At 42.7% G+C, this 17,163-nt stretch overlaps 1 protein-coding gene and 1 long non-coding RNA gene across 4 annotated transcripts in view; one reads left to right on the top strand and one right to left on the bottom strand.

Annotated features, from left to right (window-relative positions):
- The window catches only part of RAF1 (Raf-1 proto-oncogene, serine/threonine kinase), an 83,019-nt gene that overhangs the window by 63,926 nt on the left and 1,930 nt on the right, over nucleotides 1–17,163 (top strand). For all 3 annotated transcript variants that reach the window (XM_042911135.1, XM_042911139.1, XM_042911140.1), the window contains 8 exons: nucleotides 280–433; nucleotides 3,771–3,798; nucleotides 3,907–4,034; nucleotides 4,414–4,531; nucleotides 13,174–13,258; nucleotides 14,004–14,180; nucleotides 15,432–15,478; nucleotides 16,929–17,047. In XM_042911135.1, the coding sequence (XP_042767069.1) occupies nucleotides 280–433; nucleotides 3,771–3,798; nucleotides 3,907–4,034; nucleotides 4,414–4,531; nucleotides 13,174–13,258; nucleotides 14,004–14,180; nucleotides 15,432–15,478; nucleotides 16,929–17,047 (856 nt within the window). The remainder of the gene's footprint in view (nucleotides 1–279; nucleotides 434–3,770; nucleotides 3,799–3,906; nucleotides 4,035–4,413; nucleotides 4,532–13,173; nucleotides 13,259–14,003; nucleotides 14,181–15,431; nucleotides 15,479–16,928; nucleotides 17,048–17,163) is intronic.
- LOC122203980 lies at nucleotides 9,361–12,167 on the bottom strand. The gene is made up of 3 exons (XR_006195423.1): nucleotides 12,028–12,167; nucleotides 10,788–10,972; nucleotides 9,361–9,866 (listed from the first exon to the last, which is right to left on the bottom strand). It is a non-coding gene; the product is annotated as an uncharacterized LOC122203980 (long non-coding RNA).

Here is a 17,163-nt window from a genome sequence, read left to right as displayed (position 1 = left end):
GTAAAGGGGATCTATTGAAAAGAAGGCAACTTAAAATGTATTGTTTTCATATGAGTTCCAAGCATGTGTATTATTTCCTTTTCAAAACTTTGCATGCAGAAGCACCTAGACAGAAGAAAAATTGTAAGTGGAGCCTCTTAAAAGAGAGAAACATTTTGTCCAGGATTTTAGTACAAGTAGGATTTGCCCCAGAGCATCTTACGAAGTAACTAGTTGAAAGATTTACAGTGGGGAGGCCTGCATGTCATTCATGGAGTTTTCTTTTTCTTCCTCGCCTAGTTCCCAGCACAGATACTCCACACCCCACGCCTTCACGTTCAACTCTTCCAGCCCTTCCTCTGAAGGTTCCCTCTCCCAGAGGCAGAGGTCAACATCCACACCTAATGTCCACATGGTCAGCACCACCCTGCCTGTGGACAGCAGGATGATTGAGGTAATAGGGCCCCTTGCGGGTGGTGAGGAGTATCAGTCTGTTGTTATTGGGGTGGGGTTGACTGTTGTGTTTAGAGAGTTTGGGGTTTCAAACCTGATAAAGAATGTTGCTGCACTTTCTCAGGACCTTGGAATTTTTGAATTTATTGTTTAAGCGCTGTATCTTTAGACTGGCTGAATAATCCAGTTGGTATATCATTCAAGTGGAGAACTAAAATCTCCTAAAGAAATGGTAACATTTGAACTCCTTTCCATTTTAGCTTTGAATAAGATGTCAGTGAACTAATGAATGAGCTAATATAAAGAGTAGTTTCATTTTTGTGTGGAAAAGAGAATAATAGTGATGGAGAACTACAAACTCTCTGAGAGACTTTTAAGTGATTTTATTTAGAAATAAAAGGGTGGAGTCATTGGATTTACCAAGCAGGTTATTTAGGGAGATGTAAAAGTACCCAAAGCCTAGTGTTTTCAAACTGCTTTTTCTTTTCTTGGCTTTTTGGTATGTTCTATTTATTTGCTTTGCTTTCTAATTCGTCTTTAATAACAACTGAATACACTTAAAATACTTCCTTTGTTCTTTATTCTTCTTTATTTCTCATTGCTTTGGACTAGAATAACAGCCTGAATGCTTCTCCCAGGGCGTGGTCCAGACGATTTTGTTTGAGGGGAAGAGTAGGTATTCTTCTTCATGCCTTTGCTTTCTTGTAAATTAACAGGATTGCTAAGACTGTCAGACAGTAGCCTATCAGAAATGAAAGAATCACTAAGTTAAATTTTATATTTCTTGCAAGACTTGATTTCCTGCTTTCTTTTTTGACAATAGAGTATAGAGGAGTTAAAAAAAAAATACTGTATGTGGGATTGCTGACAGGTGAAATAAGTTTCTCAAGTGAGATTTTGAGGCCAAAAGTAATAAAGTTAAAAAAAAAAATTTCGACCAAAGCTAATGCTAGATTTATTTAGTTGGTGCTCAGAGCATCACTGTTGTATTTATACCTCGTTTAGAAACCAGAGGTGTCGGTTTGGTTGATATGCCCTGAAAATCTTTTGTTAAAAGTTCATCAGAGACAACTGTGTTCTCTCTGCATTATGAATTGTTCCTTGGAAAACCTCAGGGACACCTGCCACTTGAGGTAAAACTTTATCTCACTCAGACCTTGAATCACTTTCCATATGCTTGTCCTCCCATCAGAGGTGGCAGGGACTCAACAAAAATGTTGGTTTCTGAATGTGGAGTCTGAACTGGCCATTTGGGGGGCATTTTGAATATCACAAGATTATTGTGAGGAGGTCATGTGCATGCTAGCTATGAATTTTGTTTTCTCTTTTATCGTGGTTAGCCCTGATAATAAATAATATCCTAGTGACTTCTGTTACATGATTTGTTTCTCCGTAAATACTGTAATACTTGGGACATTAAAAGTGAAAATTCTTGAATTTTTATTATAAAATAACTGGCACTATGTTAATTCTCTTCATACTTTAGAGGCAGAGCAAGTTTTGATTCCTTTTTATTGCATGATTCAGCTTTTTTAAAGTACACATTCTTTGTTTAAACCATTTGTAGTTCTCTTTAATATTTAGATTCCAAGATATTTGAAAGGTTCCTTCTAGGATAAATCCAACTATAGAAATTAGCACACAGTATAATATGAGGTATATAATGGATACAGGAAGAAAATTGCTGACATTAAGGAAAAAAATCCTAGGGCATGGGTATATAATTTTGGTCAGCAAAAATACATTGTGCCATGGTTTGACTAAAAACAAAGAGGTCAGTTGGGTAATAAAGCTATAGCCGCTGAATATTCTGTTGAAATTCTCGTTATTTTTGGCCAGTGTTTTGCCAACTGACAGTTATCCAGTCTACTTAAAAACAGAGATTCCTGGACTTCCAACCTTCCCTCCCAGAAATGCTTAATCAGTCCTAGTTGGGGGGAGGAGACATCTGTATTCTCAAACACCTCTCCAGGTGATTCTGAAGATTGGCCAGGTTTGGGGACCCCAGAACCAGGCTTTATTGCTTGGGCGGGGCGGCCAAAGGTAGGGGGAGGGACAGCTTGGTTTAGGATACTTTTTATCTTTTTAACATTTTTTAAATGTTTATTTTAATATTTATTTATTTTGAGAGCGTGTGTGAGAGGGGCAGGGGCAGAGAGAGAGACACACAGAATCTGAAGCGGGCTCCAGGCTCTGAGCTGTCAGCACAGAGCCCGACGCAGGGCTCGAACCCGTGAGCTACGAGATCATGACCAGGGTCAACGTCAGTGCTCAACCGACTGAGCCACCCAGGCACCCCTAGGATACTTCTTGTCTTGTAAAAATGTTATGGAGTGGAAACATTCCATTAATAGTTGTGTGAAAAAGGTATCTTGTCTTTATTGTGGTTACATAAAATAGTAGGTTTCCCAGAAAAATCTCCTTTTTGAGGATATGGAGGCCTAGTGGTTTTATGTAATAATTACATATTCAAAGTAAGGGTTTATAAAATGAATATTTAGGTCTTATGGAAGCCCTTGTGGTTTAAACTGTTCTACCCAGTTTCTAATAAGCTCTAAAGGTAGCTTTTTGACTTCTCACCTGAGTAGAATGTAACTAATTTCAGAGCTTACCTATAAGGTTTCAGGAGCATTTTGTGGTGAATGAGCTCAGGGCTAAGATTCATGGGTGATGGTTTCTGGTTCTATTTCTGCCACCTACTGGCTGTGTGATCCTGGCCAAGTCTCTTTTTTTATTTATAGGTGTTTTCTTGTATGTGAAATGTAGATTTTGGACTGGGGGATTTATGGTCCTTTTAGCGTTTCATGATTTTAGGCTTGGATTAAGTTCTGTAGTTGTGGTGCTTACCCTTACCAAACCCAACTCTGGTCAATGTGCCCCCAACTCCTAGAGGAGTATGAGTGAGCTTGCTACCTAATCCCCAAGTTTTGTTTTTGTTTTTTTTTTGTTGTTGTTGTTATTTTGAGCCTCAGTGGAGCAAGATGCCCAGTTACTGGAAAGATCTCAGTTGATAGTAACTTTGCTAGTATTCCTTAATGAGAATCACTTTGCTATATATGTGTGTTGCTTTCTTCTGAGAAAAAGTGATTTCCATTCCAAAAGAATGTGGTATATGAAAAGCTAATACCAGTTCTAATAATTGATAATCTTGGAGATAATTGGCCATTGACATTGGTAAATTTAATCACAGGCAATTTAGAGTATGTAATTAGACCTTTTGTATTTTAGAGGTTTTATAATCTACTTTGTTTCTGCAAATTCTCCTCCCCCCCTTTTACTTCCCCCTGAGAGCATCTTTTGTGGGGCAGAAATTGACCAGCTTTCCTTTTCTGTTTCAGGATGCAATTCGAAGCCACAGTGAATCAGGTACTTGTCCAAAGTTATGTAGCAAATAATAATGGGCTTTTTCTCTTTATGCTGTGTATCTTCTGTTGGCTTATCCATGTGTGGATTCTGTTTGTCTTGTCTATTAAGCCTCACCTTCAGCCTTGTCCAGCAGCCCTAACAATCTGAGCCCAACGGGCTGGTCACAGCCCAAAACCCCTGTGCCAGCACAGAGAGAGAGGGCACCAGGATCCGGGACCCAGGAGAAAAACAAAATCGTGAGTATGGCTTATAGTACCTTCTGCATTGTATGTTAGGGTTTACTAAGAAAAACCTAGTCAGAAATGAGAATATTTTTAAAATGAGAATACTTTTAATTTGGTGGGGAGAGGGGAACTGTAATAAAACATTTAATTAAGGATGTTATAAATGTCAGTGCCATTTTTGGTATGCTTGCATTGGAAAATTTGTTGACTTGTAAGGGAGGGCACAACTAAAATGGTATTTTTCTCAAAATATCGAAATTGGAATTACAGTTAATGTCTATCTTTAAAAGATAGGGGAATGGGTCGGTTGGGTTGATCTTTTCTTTGACACCCTCATCAGACAGAGCTTTACCATTCCATGGAGTGTGTTAATGATCACTGCTGGTTTCAGAGGCCTCGTGGACAGAGAGATTCAAGCTATTACTGGGAAATAGAAGCCAGCGAAGTGATGCTTTCCACTCGGATTGGATCAGGCTCATTTGGAACGGTGTATAAGGGCAAGTGGCATGGTAAGTTTGGGACCCTCCCTTTGTTGCAAGGCCTAGGTTGAAGTCAAGTTTCAGTCCAGAGAGGGCCAAGAAGGAGATAAAATTCATTGTGCTGTGTGGATTACAGTGGCACTCCGGGGAACTTGATTACATCTGAAGATTGAACTTAATATCTCAGTGACATTTCATAGCATTCTTTTTCTATTCAGTGATGCTATAATTGGTATGATATGGTTTCCAGGATAATTAGAAATTGGTGAATAAGAGTTGAGCATGATAGTCAAATGTCAGGAACTGATTAAACACATACTACACAGGGGACATGCTTTGAAATTCTTAAATGGGTTAAGAGCCTGCTGCTCTGAGGGGAGCATGGATTCTAGAAATGTAAAGCTGGAAAGAATGTTAGAGATTTGCCCACAGAAAACTGTGAGGTCCCAAGAGGGCAGATAACATGCCCATGGTCAAGCAGCCGAGCCCAGGAAAGCCAGGAGCCTCCTGAAACAGGTTCTTTGCGCTCTGCCTTGGGTTGGTTTTTGGGAATCCCCATCAAAGAGAGAATGCACAGACTTCATTCTTAAATCTATGTGGAGTGTTAGTGTAGTGTTCTTATTATAATGGAGACTCTTTGTCACTTGGAAGAAAGGTACTGTTTTAATATCTGTAGCCACAGCTTGTGTATTTTGGCAACATACTTAACATTTCTCCCTCAGAGTTTTAATGCCTCTGGCTTTAGGATGTCTGCAAGTATAGGGAATACTTTCTTGAGAATGCTACTTCTTCCCAAAAAGGCATCCTTCTAAATTCAAATTTTAATGAAGCAGACAGTAACAACAAAACAAACCCCTAAAATGACTAGGTACTTACGTTTCCAGTTTGGATGGTATCATATTTATTTTTATATATAAAGGGGCAGAGATTGAGAGAAATTAAGACCATCACATGAATGGAGCATTAAAATTCAAGGTGTTGAAAATTGAGATCCCTCCATCTTTTGAGTACCTTATGTTAATTAGTATATGGGTTTGCCATTTGTAACTATAATCATCTGATAAATTTCTCATTGTTTTTTTTTTAAGCATATTTATTTTTGAGAGCAAGACAGAGTGCATATTGGGGAGGGGGGAGAAAGGGAGACACAGAATCCAAAGCAGGCTTCAGGCTCTAAGCTGTCAGCAGAGTCCATCGCAGGACTCAAACCCACAGACTAAGATCACGACCTGAGCCAAAGTTGGACGCTTGACCGACTGAGCCACCCAGGCGCCCCAATCAATTTCTCATTCTTTAAGGCAACTGGCACAGGACTGAATATTTGATTCCTTTCCTTTGAAAATTGTATCTAATGTACTACTGGCATGCCTCCTGGGTCCCAGAGAAATTTATGCTGTTGCGGAATATTTCCCAAATGGGTGTCATAAATATCTTGGCGATTCCTTCAGAAAAGAAGAAAACAATTTGAAGTCTTTTATTATTGAAATATAGTTGACATACAATGGTATATTAGTTTCAAGTGTACAACTTACTAATTTGAAAATTCTGTATATGATACTCACAACACTAAATATAGTTACCGTCTGTCACCATACAGTATTATTAGGACATTATTGACTATATTCCCAATGCTGTACTTTTTATCTGAGACTTACAACTGGAAGTTTGTACTTAATCCCCTTCACCTATTTTTCCCATGCCCCCACCCACCTCCCTCTGGCAACCACCAGTTCTCTGTATTTATGAGTCTACTTCTGCTTTTTTTGTTCTTTGTAAACTTTTACTTTTACTTTTTAGATTCCACACATAAGAGAGATCATATGGTATTTGTCTTTTTCTGACTTGACTTCACTTAGCATCATGCCCTCTAGGTCCTACATCCATGTTGTTGTAAATGGCCAGATCTGAGGTTGTTTTTTTTTTTTTTATGGCTATGTAATGTTCCACTGTGTAAATATACCACATCTTTATTTATCTATTAATGGACACTTAAGCGGCTTCCATTCCTTGGCTATTGTAAATAATGGCTGCTGTAAACATGGGAGTGCAGGTATCTTTTCAAGTTAGCGTTTTTATCTTCTTTGGGTAAATACCTAGCAGTATAATTACTGGATCTTATGGTAGTTCTATTTTCAATTTTTAGTTTATGTACTTATTTTGAGAGAGAGAAAGAGAAAATGTGCATGCAGGTAGGGGAGGGGCAGAGAGAGGGAGAGAGAGAATCCCAAGCAGGGTTCTGCACTCAGTGCAGAGCCTGATGTGTGGCATGAACTCATGAACGTGAGATCATGATCTCAGCTGAAATCAAGAGTTGGACGTTTAACTGACTGAGCCACCCCAGGCGCCCCCTATTTTTAAATTTTTGAGGAACCTTTTTACTGTTTTTCATAGTGGCTGCACAATTTACATTCCTATAAACTGTGCACGAGGGTTCCTTTGATTCCACATCCTCGCCAACACTTGTTATTTGTCTTTTTGATACTAGCCATTCTGACAGGTGTGAGGTGATACCCCATTTGTGGTTTTGATCTGCATCTCCCAGATAACTAGTGATATTGAGCACCTTTTCATGTACTTGTTAGCCTGTTATATAACTTCTTTGGAGAAAAGTCTATTCAGATCCTCTGTCCATTTAAAAAAAAAAAATTTTAATGTTTATTTTTGAGAGAAAGAGTGTGAACAGGAGAGGGGCAGAGAGAGAGAGAGAGAGAGAGAGAGAGAGAAAATCTGAAGCAGGCACAGAGCCCGACGCGGGACTCGAACCCATGAACCATGAGATCGTGACCTGAGGCGAAGTTGGACGCTTAACCGACTGAGCCACCCAGGCGCCCTTTATCCTCTGTCCATTTTTAAATCAGATTGTCCTTTTGGTGTTGAGTTGTGTGAGTTCTTCATATATTTTGGATATTAACCCCTTACTGCATTTGTGAATACCTTCTCCCATTCGGTAGGTTTTCTTTTTGTTTTGTTGATAGTTTCCTTTGCTGCACAAAAGCTTTTATTTTGGTGGTATAGTCCTATGGAAGAAGAACAGTCTTGTGGGATACAATGCTTAGTTCTTGTATCTGACACATAGCTGCTGGTAATTGTAGGAGATGGAGCAGTGAATATTGCTTTTAATGCTTCCATTAGCACTAAATCATTTTTATACCACATTTTAAAGCATCAGCTGAAAGCCAATAAATGTAGTTAAGGAGTGCTCAAATTTAAGTTTCCTCTTGTTGAGCACTTTGCGGGGGGAATTCATAATTTTTCAAAGCATTACTTACATTCAGCACAGTACTGCCTATGAGCTTGTGTTTTCTCTAGATTCTGTGAGCTTTTGGACTATGGTAAGGAGATGTTATTTGATACAGTGTTACTTCCATTAGAATGCAGATAGCATGTATAATACTTTTAAGGCTCTAGTTTTTTCTAAGATAAGTGTTTCAAAAGTCATAGGAGTAAGGAGCAGTGGACTTTTGTGTCAGCCCCCCAGGAAACAAAGCCATCGTCTGTGAATGAAGAAATAAAATGAGAGGGTCAGGGAAACCATAATTTCTGGATTGTTTGTGCTATACTTTGTGTGTGTGTGTGTGTGTGTGTGTGGTGGTTGTTGTTGGTGTGGCTGCGGCTGCTGCTGCTTTCCTGGTATCTGTTATATAATGTTTAATCAGTTTCTTAGGAATTACAGTGGTGATGATTTTTAAAAGTTTTTATTCTGCCTAGCAGCTGTGAAAGTAGAGGACCTCAGAGCAGTCAAGATGGAGACCTCAGATCCATGAACTAAAGCTCACTTACTTTGTGTTAAGTAAGTGCACCCTTGGGTGCACACACAGAGCGTAAATTTGGGATCTGATTTGCCAGCCTTTGCACATCATAAACAACCCATTGAAGGGGATGCAGACAGCAGGACTGATGGCAGCTGGGATAGTCACTGATGGCATGACGAGAAGGCAGCAAACCCTCTCAGGCTTGGGCTGCTTAGTGTGAGGCTACCAGCCTGGTGGAACCCATGTATGGGTGCCCATCCCATCCTAACGCTGAGGATAATTTTGAATCAGAAGAACAGAGTGGTGTTCATTCAGTTGTGTTCTAGAAAGCAGGGATGTATATATTAGGTTTTAGACAACCCTAAATAGTTAAAACAAGAAACAGGCATTTAAAAAGGTAAAAACATTCCAGATTTACTAACTGATAATAGTTTTCTTCTTCAGTGGTAGCTGAACGAGATACCAACACCTTATTAAAAACATGATAACCAACAGTAATGTGTCTTAACTCATTTGTACTACCTTTACCTCTCTCTGACTTTACTATTAAGGGAAAGTAAGAAGTTTTAGTGTCATGAAAAATAAGCATCTGACTCAGGATTTTGGTTCCGGTCATGATCTCACGGTGAGTTCGAACCACACGTTGGGCTCTGTGCTGGCAATGTGGGGTCTACTTGGGATTCTTTCTCTCTCCCTCTCTCTACCCTTCCTGGCTCAAGCTCACACTCTATCTCAAATAAATAAGTAAACTTTGAAAAAGTAAAAAAAAAAAAATACCTACTTGGTGTAGTTGTTTTGGACTACCCTCCATAAAATGTTCCTTGGCCGTTTACCTTCGTCATTTATATTACGTGCTAAAGGAAATAAATACCATTCTTTATATGTGCTAAGATTGCCAGCTATAAGGGTATGTGGATAATTCCAGAAAGGCTAATACTATATATTAAAAAAAATTTTTTTTGTGATATTTATTTATTTTGAGAGACAGAGAAAGAGCTTGAGCCAGGGGGGAGGGGGGAGCAGAGAGAGAGGGAGAGAAAGAATCCCAAGCAGGCTCCACACTGCCAGCACAGAGCCAACACAGGGCTCAACCCCATGAACTGCGAGATCATGACCTGAGCTGAAATCAGGAGTCAGATGCTTTTAACCCACAGAGTCACCCAGGTGCCCCAGTACATACAATTTTTTATACTCCTCTTAGAAACGTGTTCAAAAGAAGAGATTAGTAATAAGCAGTACTACTAAATGCCTGTTGCATGGAGTGCTGGAGAGGTGGACTTGAATGGTGTACCTGGTCCTGAGACTGCCAGGGCAAGTTGGAGAGCAGCCTTTGTTTTGGGCCCAGACCTAATTGTGCACACCTGGAGGCTTCAGGCTGGGTACTGAGTCTCCGCTTCCCTGTCAGCAGTGGATTCTTGACCTGTGCTGGGAGCAGCTGGGTCATTCAGCAGCTAGTATTCTGTGCCAGAGGCTGTCCCTACTTCCACTCCAGAGCTTGAGACAGCTTGTCAGTTCATAACATGCCTTGCTGACAGTTGCATCTTAGAATTCATTCATTTCTTTATCGGTGTTTCCTGAATATATTCTTCTAATACCAAGCATTCTTTTAGCTGCTACAAGTGAAGCAGTGAACAAAACAGATGAAAATTCTTTCTCTTATGGAGTTTCTATTCTGGTGGGGACAATAACCAACCAAAGTATATAGTATGTTATAATTGCTAACGAGGAAAAAGGGAGGAAAGCAGGTAGGGAGTGGCAGTCCCTGTGCACAGGTTTTGGTGGGTTAGTAGGGAAGGACTCTGCTGAAGAAGTAGCATTTGCATGATGCTTGAGATGGGCAGATAACCTGGGGAAGCAGCAAGGGGGGCTGTGAATTGGGCCATTCACCTGACCTGTTTGAGGAACTCAGGGAGGCTGATAGGAGTGCAGTCCAGGGATGGGGAGTGGTAGGGCCCCGTAAAGACTTTAGATATCATTTTTGGGTGAAATAGGGTCTCAGATTGTGCAAGACCTTCAGGAGACTTGGCCAGTCTTAGCCTGAAATTCAGAATGCTGGTGAGGGAGCTGGTTACTGGAGAACTTGTTCCAGTTCGAGGCAGTCCTACTAGTAGAAAACCATTCTTTATAAAAGTTGAAATCCATTTTCCTATAATGTTTGCCCATTGCTCCTAGCAGACTGAATCCCTGTCATGGCAACGCTAGGAGTATTTGCGTGAAAGTGAGGGAATGCTGTAGTATATAGTCTCTGGGTTTCAGTAAGAAATTGCATATATACTCTTGTTATCTTAACTGCTAACCATGAGCTGGAAGGCAGATGGGTCCTTGCAGGCATCATAGGGTTTTGACTTTGGTTCAGCCCTGTTCAGTCTTCCAACCCATGACTTGCATGAAGGCGTGGGTATAGTGGATGACTTACATGGAATTGTAGTGCCGATTTGGGTAATAGGATTTGGAAAGAGGAGAGGATTTGAACTGGCTGTGGTGATGGAACAAAGAGACTATGAACTCTGAACAGGGATAATAAGTCTGCTCACTGGGCCAAAAAGTAGAGGCTGGAGGTGGAGGACATTCAGCTGACTGCAAGGTCAGAATGAGTCACTCTCAGCGGGCTTTGGCTGCTGGTGAATCTTCCGAGCTCTGAGGTTACATTATGATCAGGTCCAAAATGGGTGATATGGAAGGTGAGTTCAGTGACAACTGGAACACGCCCCTTGGAGAGCTATATATAAAAAAGGGAAGGTCTTATAAAACTAGACTTGTGAACTAGTAAGGTCCCAAGGAGCAAACCATCCTGAGGGCCCATCCAGCATCTCCCCAAGCCTTCCTCCACCCACCCCGGCCTATCCCTCTCAAGCCTTGTCCAGTGCCTGGGCCAACAGCGATGTCATCTCCTGGCCCCACCACTCAGTTGACTGCCATGTCAGATCAGCCCACCTTCCTGGAGTTTCTTGCCTTCACCCCTTCCTTTCTGTCCCCACTGTCACTGCTGTCCCTGTATTTTGTCTGCAGATACAGGGCTCTTGGGCCAGGACTCCTTCCTCCCTGGCCTCTGTCGTAGACTGCAGGGGCCCAGGTCACACATCAGAGTTCACCAAGCACAGCTCCTGTTTCCCTCTTCCCCCTTACCTTACCTTACCTTACCTTACCTTACCTTACCTTTGTTCCTGACCTATGTAGTTTGGAACAGCCTGTCCCACTTAGTAAAATCCTTCCCTTGGCATATATCCCATTTGTTTCAGGAAACCTTTCTCCATCCTCTCTGCAAACAGATTTTGTCTTTGTCCCTCACGCCCAGCATTCTTATCTTGGCTCAGACTGCTCCAGAATGAGCAGTTCTGCAGGAGACTCTTATCCTCCTCCTCAGTCATAAGGAGCTTAAATGGAGCTGCATGGTTTACCAGCTCCATCTTCCTGGAGAGAAGGCAGCTGTGACTGCAGAATGCGTCTCCCAAGAGGCAGCCCTGGGCCCTCGGGAAATACATGTGCCAGTGAAGTGAATGAGCCCCTACTGTTAGGTGGGGACTTTAGCTTTGGATGATAAAACCAGAGATGACGACAGGACAACAGTTTGGGACCTGCCATAAGAACCATCTCTTTGGGGCGCCTGGGTGGCTCAGTTGGTTGAGTGTCTGAGTCTTGATTTTGGCTCATGTCATGATCCCAGGGTTGGATTGAGCACCCCCTCACCCCCACCCACTTCCCGCTTGCTCACATGTGTGCCCTCTTTCAAGTTAAAAAAAAAAGATAAAATTTTTTTAAAACCCATGTCCTTACCAGTTGGTACTCCAGTGAAGTGAGGAATGCTCCCACAGAGGCTGCACAGGGGTGCTGCCAAGGGGGCATGCTTGATAAGTGGAGGAATTCTGTTACCTCCAAGGTGCCATCAACCAACTCCTTTATTTGATCACCAGAAGGCTATGGTTTTGTTTGTTTTTAAGGTGACTTTATTAAAGCACAGGGACAGGACCCGTGGGCAGAAAGAGCTACCCAGAAGGCTATGTTTTGATAAATTCATTTGCCAAGAAAATCTGAGGTCCTAATAGGGCTTCATGTAATTTATTAAAATGACCGTTATAGTGTAGAAACATTTCTGAAAGTGCCTTCTAAATCAGTAGTACATATAAAGTAGAGTTAATCTCTGGATGTTTCTAAAGTTAAGTAAAGAGGCTCATAGTGATTGACAGTCTGTTGTCAGTATGGAAGTTAGAAGGGCAGCCATTGGAGTCAGACTGGCATTCTAATCCTGGCTCCAGCACTTTTGTGTTTTGGTTAAATGACCTTGGAGAGTTGACTATGCTTCTCTGTTCCCTGTAAAATGAGGATAACAGTATTTACATCACAGGGCAACTATGAGGATTAAAGGTGACAAGGCCTGTGAAGGCACATGTGGCGCAAGGGCGTAGTAAGCAATCGATATTAATCATTAGGATTGCTTCTTCATGGTATTAAAGGCAAAGAAGCTTAATTTCGATATGTATCTTTGTGTACAAGGGACCATCTCAGGTCTCATTAGAATGTGGCTGCTGAGTTTGGCATCACCTGCTTGCCAAATGGCCTGTTTGCTGGCACCAGCCTTCTGACCCCCAAACTCCTGTATCTGCCGGCCATTCCAGTTCACCTGCCAGTGCCGCCCTCACAGGCCCAGGTTTTCACCTATTCCCCAGTCACACTGGGGATGCCAGGCTTGATAGGAAGAGTTTAAACCAAACCCATATTCAAGGCGTGTGTGGTGGTATTTAAAGGATAGTAGTATAATATATTTAACTTTTTTTAAGTACCTGAATAATTTGGAAATTTGCCTATTCCACTTGTGTAGGCACATGATATCTGAATAAGTGATTCACTCTTTCTCAGGACGAGGGTATGTGGAAAATAACAAAGTAAGTTCATTCAGCTGATCATACTGACTATAATTTGCAGGAGATGTTGCAGTGAAAATTCTAAAAGTTGTCGACCCCACGCCAGAGCAGTTCCAGGCCTTCAGGAATGAGGTGGCTGTCCTACGGTGAGTAGAAAGCTAGCCTTTCCGGCCTCTCTGGAGCAGCAGGGGACGGGTGTGGGTGGTGGTGTGTCAACTGCAGATAAGCGGGCCGCATGGCACGGACCTGTCTCTGAGGGCCTATGGCCAGGACTGGTGGTTAGTGAGTGTTCACTGCGGAGTCTTGCGGTGGAAACTCCTTCCTTACAAGTGAAAGGGAATGCATGGGAGGTTTCCTTCCAGCTTACGGGGTTGTCAGACCTTTAGAAGAGCCCTCTTTGATGAGCATACCCCCCTCCACTGCTTCAGGTCTCTGGGCACACCACACACAGTAGCCCAGGTTCTTCTCTGGGTTCTGGTTTGAGATAGTGAGAAATAGGTTCTGTTTTCACGTTTATTTCCAAGAACTCTTTATAGCCAATTTGCTTTCTTTTGGACTTCAAAACCTTTGAGTCATTGTTTAGACCTATAGGAATAAGGTGAATAATGATGGATTCCCCAGACGAGGGTTCCTTGTGACCCCCTGTGGGAGGAATCATGTACAATGTGAATGTCCTCTCTCTGAAGGCTAGCACTGAGGGGTCCTTTGTCACAACCCCAACTCAATTATCAGCAGGCTTGTGTGTGCTTTGCCAACCACCCAGATTGTAAGCACGGTGGCATTGAGGACACTCAGGATCCGGTGTCAGTGGGAAAGCAGAGTAGATCTCTCTGTTCTGCAGCAACAGAAGATTCAGAGAATTCAGAGACTTTTTTCTCCTCCTTCCTCCAGCAAAACACGGCACGTGAACATCCTGCTCTTCATGGGCTACATGACAAAGGACAACCTGGCAATTGTGACCCAGTGGTGCGAGGGCAGCAGCCTCTACAAACACCTGCATGTCCAGGAGACTAAGTTCCAGATGTTCCAGTTGATTGACATCGCCCGCCAGACTGCTCAGGGAATGGAGTGAGTAGATGGCTTGTCGACTAGAAAGTCGGGGGTCCAGGTATCAACCTGCCCTGAATCGGAACCTGGGTTAGCAAAAAGCCAAGTCTCCTACGTGATTTCTGTGATGTTGCACAGCTGAAAGTCAGCCTCTGGTGTGGGCTGAAGGAATGAGAGCTCCAGGTTCTTCGTCTGAGCTGAGGCTGCTCCCCTAGAGGCTCAGATTCAGGTTGAAACCACTTCCCTGAGAATTTACCCAGACCCCCAAGAGCTCAGTAGTGTGGGCTCAGTACCTTCTGCCCAGACAGCCGTGCACTGCCCTCTACAAGTGTGCAGTCTCAGGTGTGGCCCATGCGCAGAGCGCTTGTTGCACACGAGGGTCTGAGCGGATGTTTTTGGATAATTTATTTTCCTTTTAGGGAAGGCTGAAAAGTCCTCCCTTGTGCCTCCATGAAACACTACCTGTTTGAATCTCTGCTTGAACACATCTCTCTGTCAAAGGGGGTTGTGGCGTGTGGTGGGTGGGTGGGTGTGTGTGTGTGTGTGTGTGTGTGTGTGTGTGTGTGTGTGTGTGTGTCACACTTTTCCTCTAATTTATCCCTTAGTGGGAGAGTGAGAACTCATAGCGCTACATGTCTGGAGGCGTAAGCTAAAGCGGCGCTTGCAGGTGCCATGTAAAATCTCATGTTCTGCTTTTTAAAATCCATACGGAATTAAGAAATAGAATTACCTTTTAGAAAAAAATTATAGATATAATCCACAGATTATAAAATTCACCCTTTAAATGTGTACAACTCAGTGGTTTTTTAGTACATTCAGAGTTGTGTAGACTGAATGTGTAATTTTAGAACAATCGTCAAGATAGAAAATGAGGTCTTTTGTGTCTGACTCGACTTAGCCTAACGGTTTTGAGGGGTTCATCCACATTGTAGCACGTATCACTTTATTCTTTCTGTAGCTGAATAAGACTGCGTTTGTACGGGTGGGCCATGTTTCATTTATGCATTCATTAGTTGATGGACATTCAGGTTGTCAGAATTACTTTTTGAGTAGAACTGATGCTTAAAGAAGAGTCGTCCCGTTTGTGCTATGACCTCACCTCCGGGTAACACGCAATGTGGCCTGGCCTGCATCCGCACACCACCAGTTCCTGCATGTAGCCCTCGTTGGGCATCAGGTGGCCAGGTGGCTTCCTTCCTAACTGTCATGTGAAGCTGCTTTCTACCCATGTCTCTTAGATAACTGTTTTTAATAGATTTTTTCCCTTCACAGCTATTTGCATGCAAAGAACATCATCCACAGAGACATGAAATCCAACAGTATCCTTTGATGGTTATTTCATTTCTAAATTTAGAAAAACCGAAGAGAGACTTTTTAAAGCTTATCTCAGTAAAAGTGATTTTGGAAAGTTTTCCACAGGAGATAGGTGTTTGGGTTATGCTTGTAAGTTTCATTATGCTGTTTGTTACTAAATTTAGCTTGGAGGAATGGGGCTTTTGTCTGTCATGTTCATCTCTAGCGTGTGGACCATGTGTGTCTGGTCAGAAGGGAGCTGAAGGCCAGATGTTGCAAGATTGTCAAAGCGCTCACTAGGTCACTCACTGTTGGAACCAGCCCTTCCTCTTTCTGAGACTTAGTATGTTTTTATAGAAGGGGAATAAAGACTGGAGAGTTTTCATGCTGTGGGGCAGGAAACGTAACCTTTATACATCTGCCTCCCACCTGCAGCCTGTGTCTTGGAGAGGAGTGTGTAGCGTTACAGCCTTGCTCTGCTTCTTGGCCAGTGAGAGGCACTACAGTTGTGTTGAGTTGGATAATGGGACATGGCCTATTTGGGCCACACGTCTGAGGCATAGATACTTTTTTTTTAACATTCATTTTTGAGAGACTGAAAGAGAACACAAGCGGGGAAGGGGCAGAGAGAGAGGGAGACACAGAATCCGAAGCAGGTTCCAGGCTCTGAGCTGTCAGCACAGAGCCTGACATGGGACTCAGCTCACGAACCGTGAGATCATGACCTGAGCCAAAGTCAGACGTTTAACTGACTGAGCCACCCAAGCGCCCCTATGAGATACCTTTTAACGGTGGGTTTTTGGGAGTGATACGTTATGCCATGAAAGCAGACACCACAGATTTGATGGTGGTATGTATTACTGGGCATTGGCAGATCACAAGTCACCTTGTGCCTGACCTCTTTACCCAGAAATGAGGGGAGTTTGGTCCTGATGTGAAGTCACCAAGTGGTACCTATTCTAGTGAGAGATTTCTTTGGATAGCATTCAGTGCTTAGTGAATGCTGAATTGTTATTCACATGTTTGTCATTTGAGGGCACACAGCAGGCAGAAACCAATGTAAGCCATAACACTTGGCTTCTGGTAAGAAGCTGCAGATGGCAGCCTGTTCTCTGAGAAATCTTCGGGTTTAAGATTCCCTTGTTATATGGGAAGGTCAGAAGGCCAGGGACCTGGCACCTAGATGTGTAAATGGGGAGAAGCAGCAGGGGAAAATAGCCTGATTTTTGGCTGGAGCCAAATAATCTGCCGCCCTGAGCAACTGCTACATGCCTCATGGAAGAAAGGCAGTTTGGAAGCACTTTTTAAAACTGTAGAAATCCAAGCAAATCAGTGCAAAGGAGGCTGGGGCAGTCAGAGGGGAAGGGAGGGGCGGGGCGCAGAGCAGAGAGATGGTCTGCTCTTCAGACCTTTGGGAAGTGGTTTAAAATTAACTTGACCATTCTTTTGAAACCAGAGTCCTTAACAAGCATTGAGATATATTTCTCCATGAAGGCCTGACGGTGAAAATTGGAGATTTTGGTTTGGCAACAGTAAAGTCGCGCTGGAGCGGTTCTCAGCAGGTCGAACAACCCACTGGCTCTGTCCTGTGGATGGTGAGGAGGCGAGGCTCCCCCTAGCAGAGTGCAGGTGGAAGGGGTACCCGGAGGTCTGTGTGTAAACTTACATTTCTCGACATTTTCCTGGAAGTCCAGATACCTCAGTGAGGCCT

Source organism: Panthera leo, chromosome A2 (genome assembly GCF_018350215.1).
Source record: "Panthera leo isolate Ple1 chromosome A2, P.leo_Ple1_pat1.1, whole genome shotgun sequence".
NCBI classification, from domain to species: domain Eukaryota; kingdom Metazoa; phylum Chordata; class Mammalia; order Carnivora; family Felidae; genus Panthera; species Panthera leo.
This window is presented reverse-complemented; position numbering and strand designations above follow the sequence as displayed.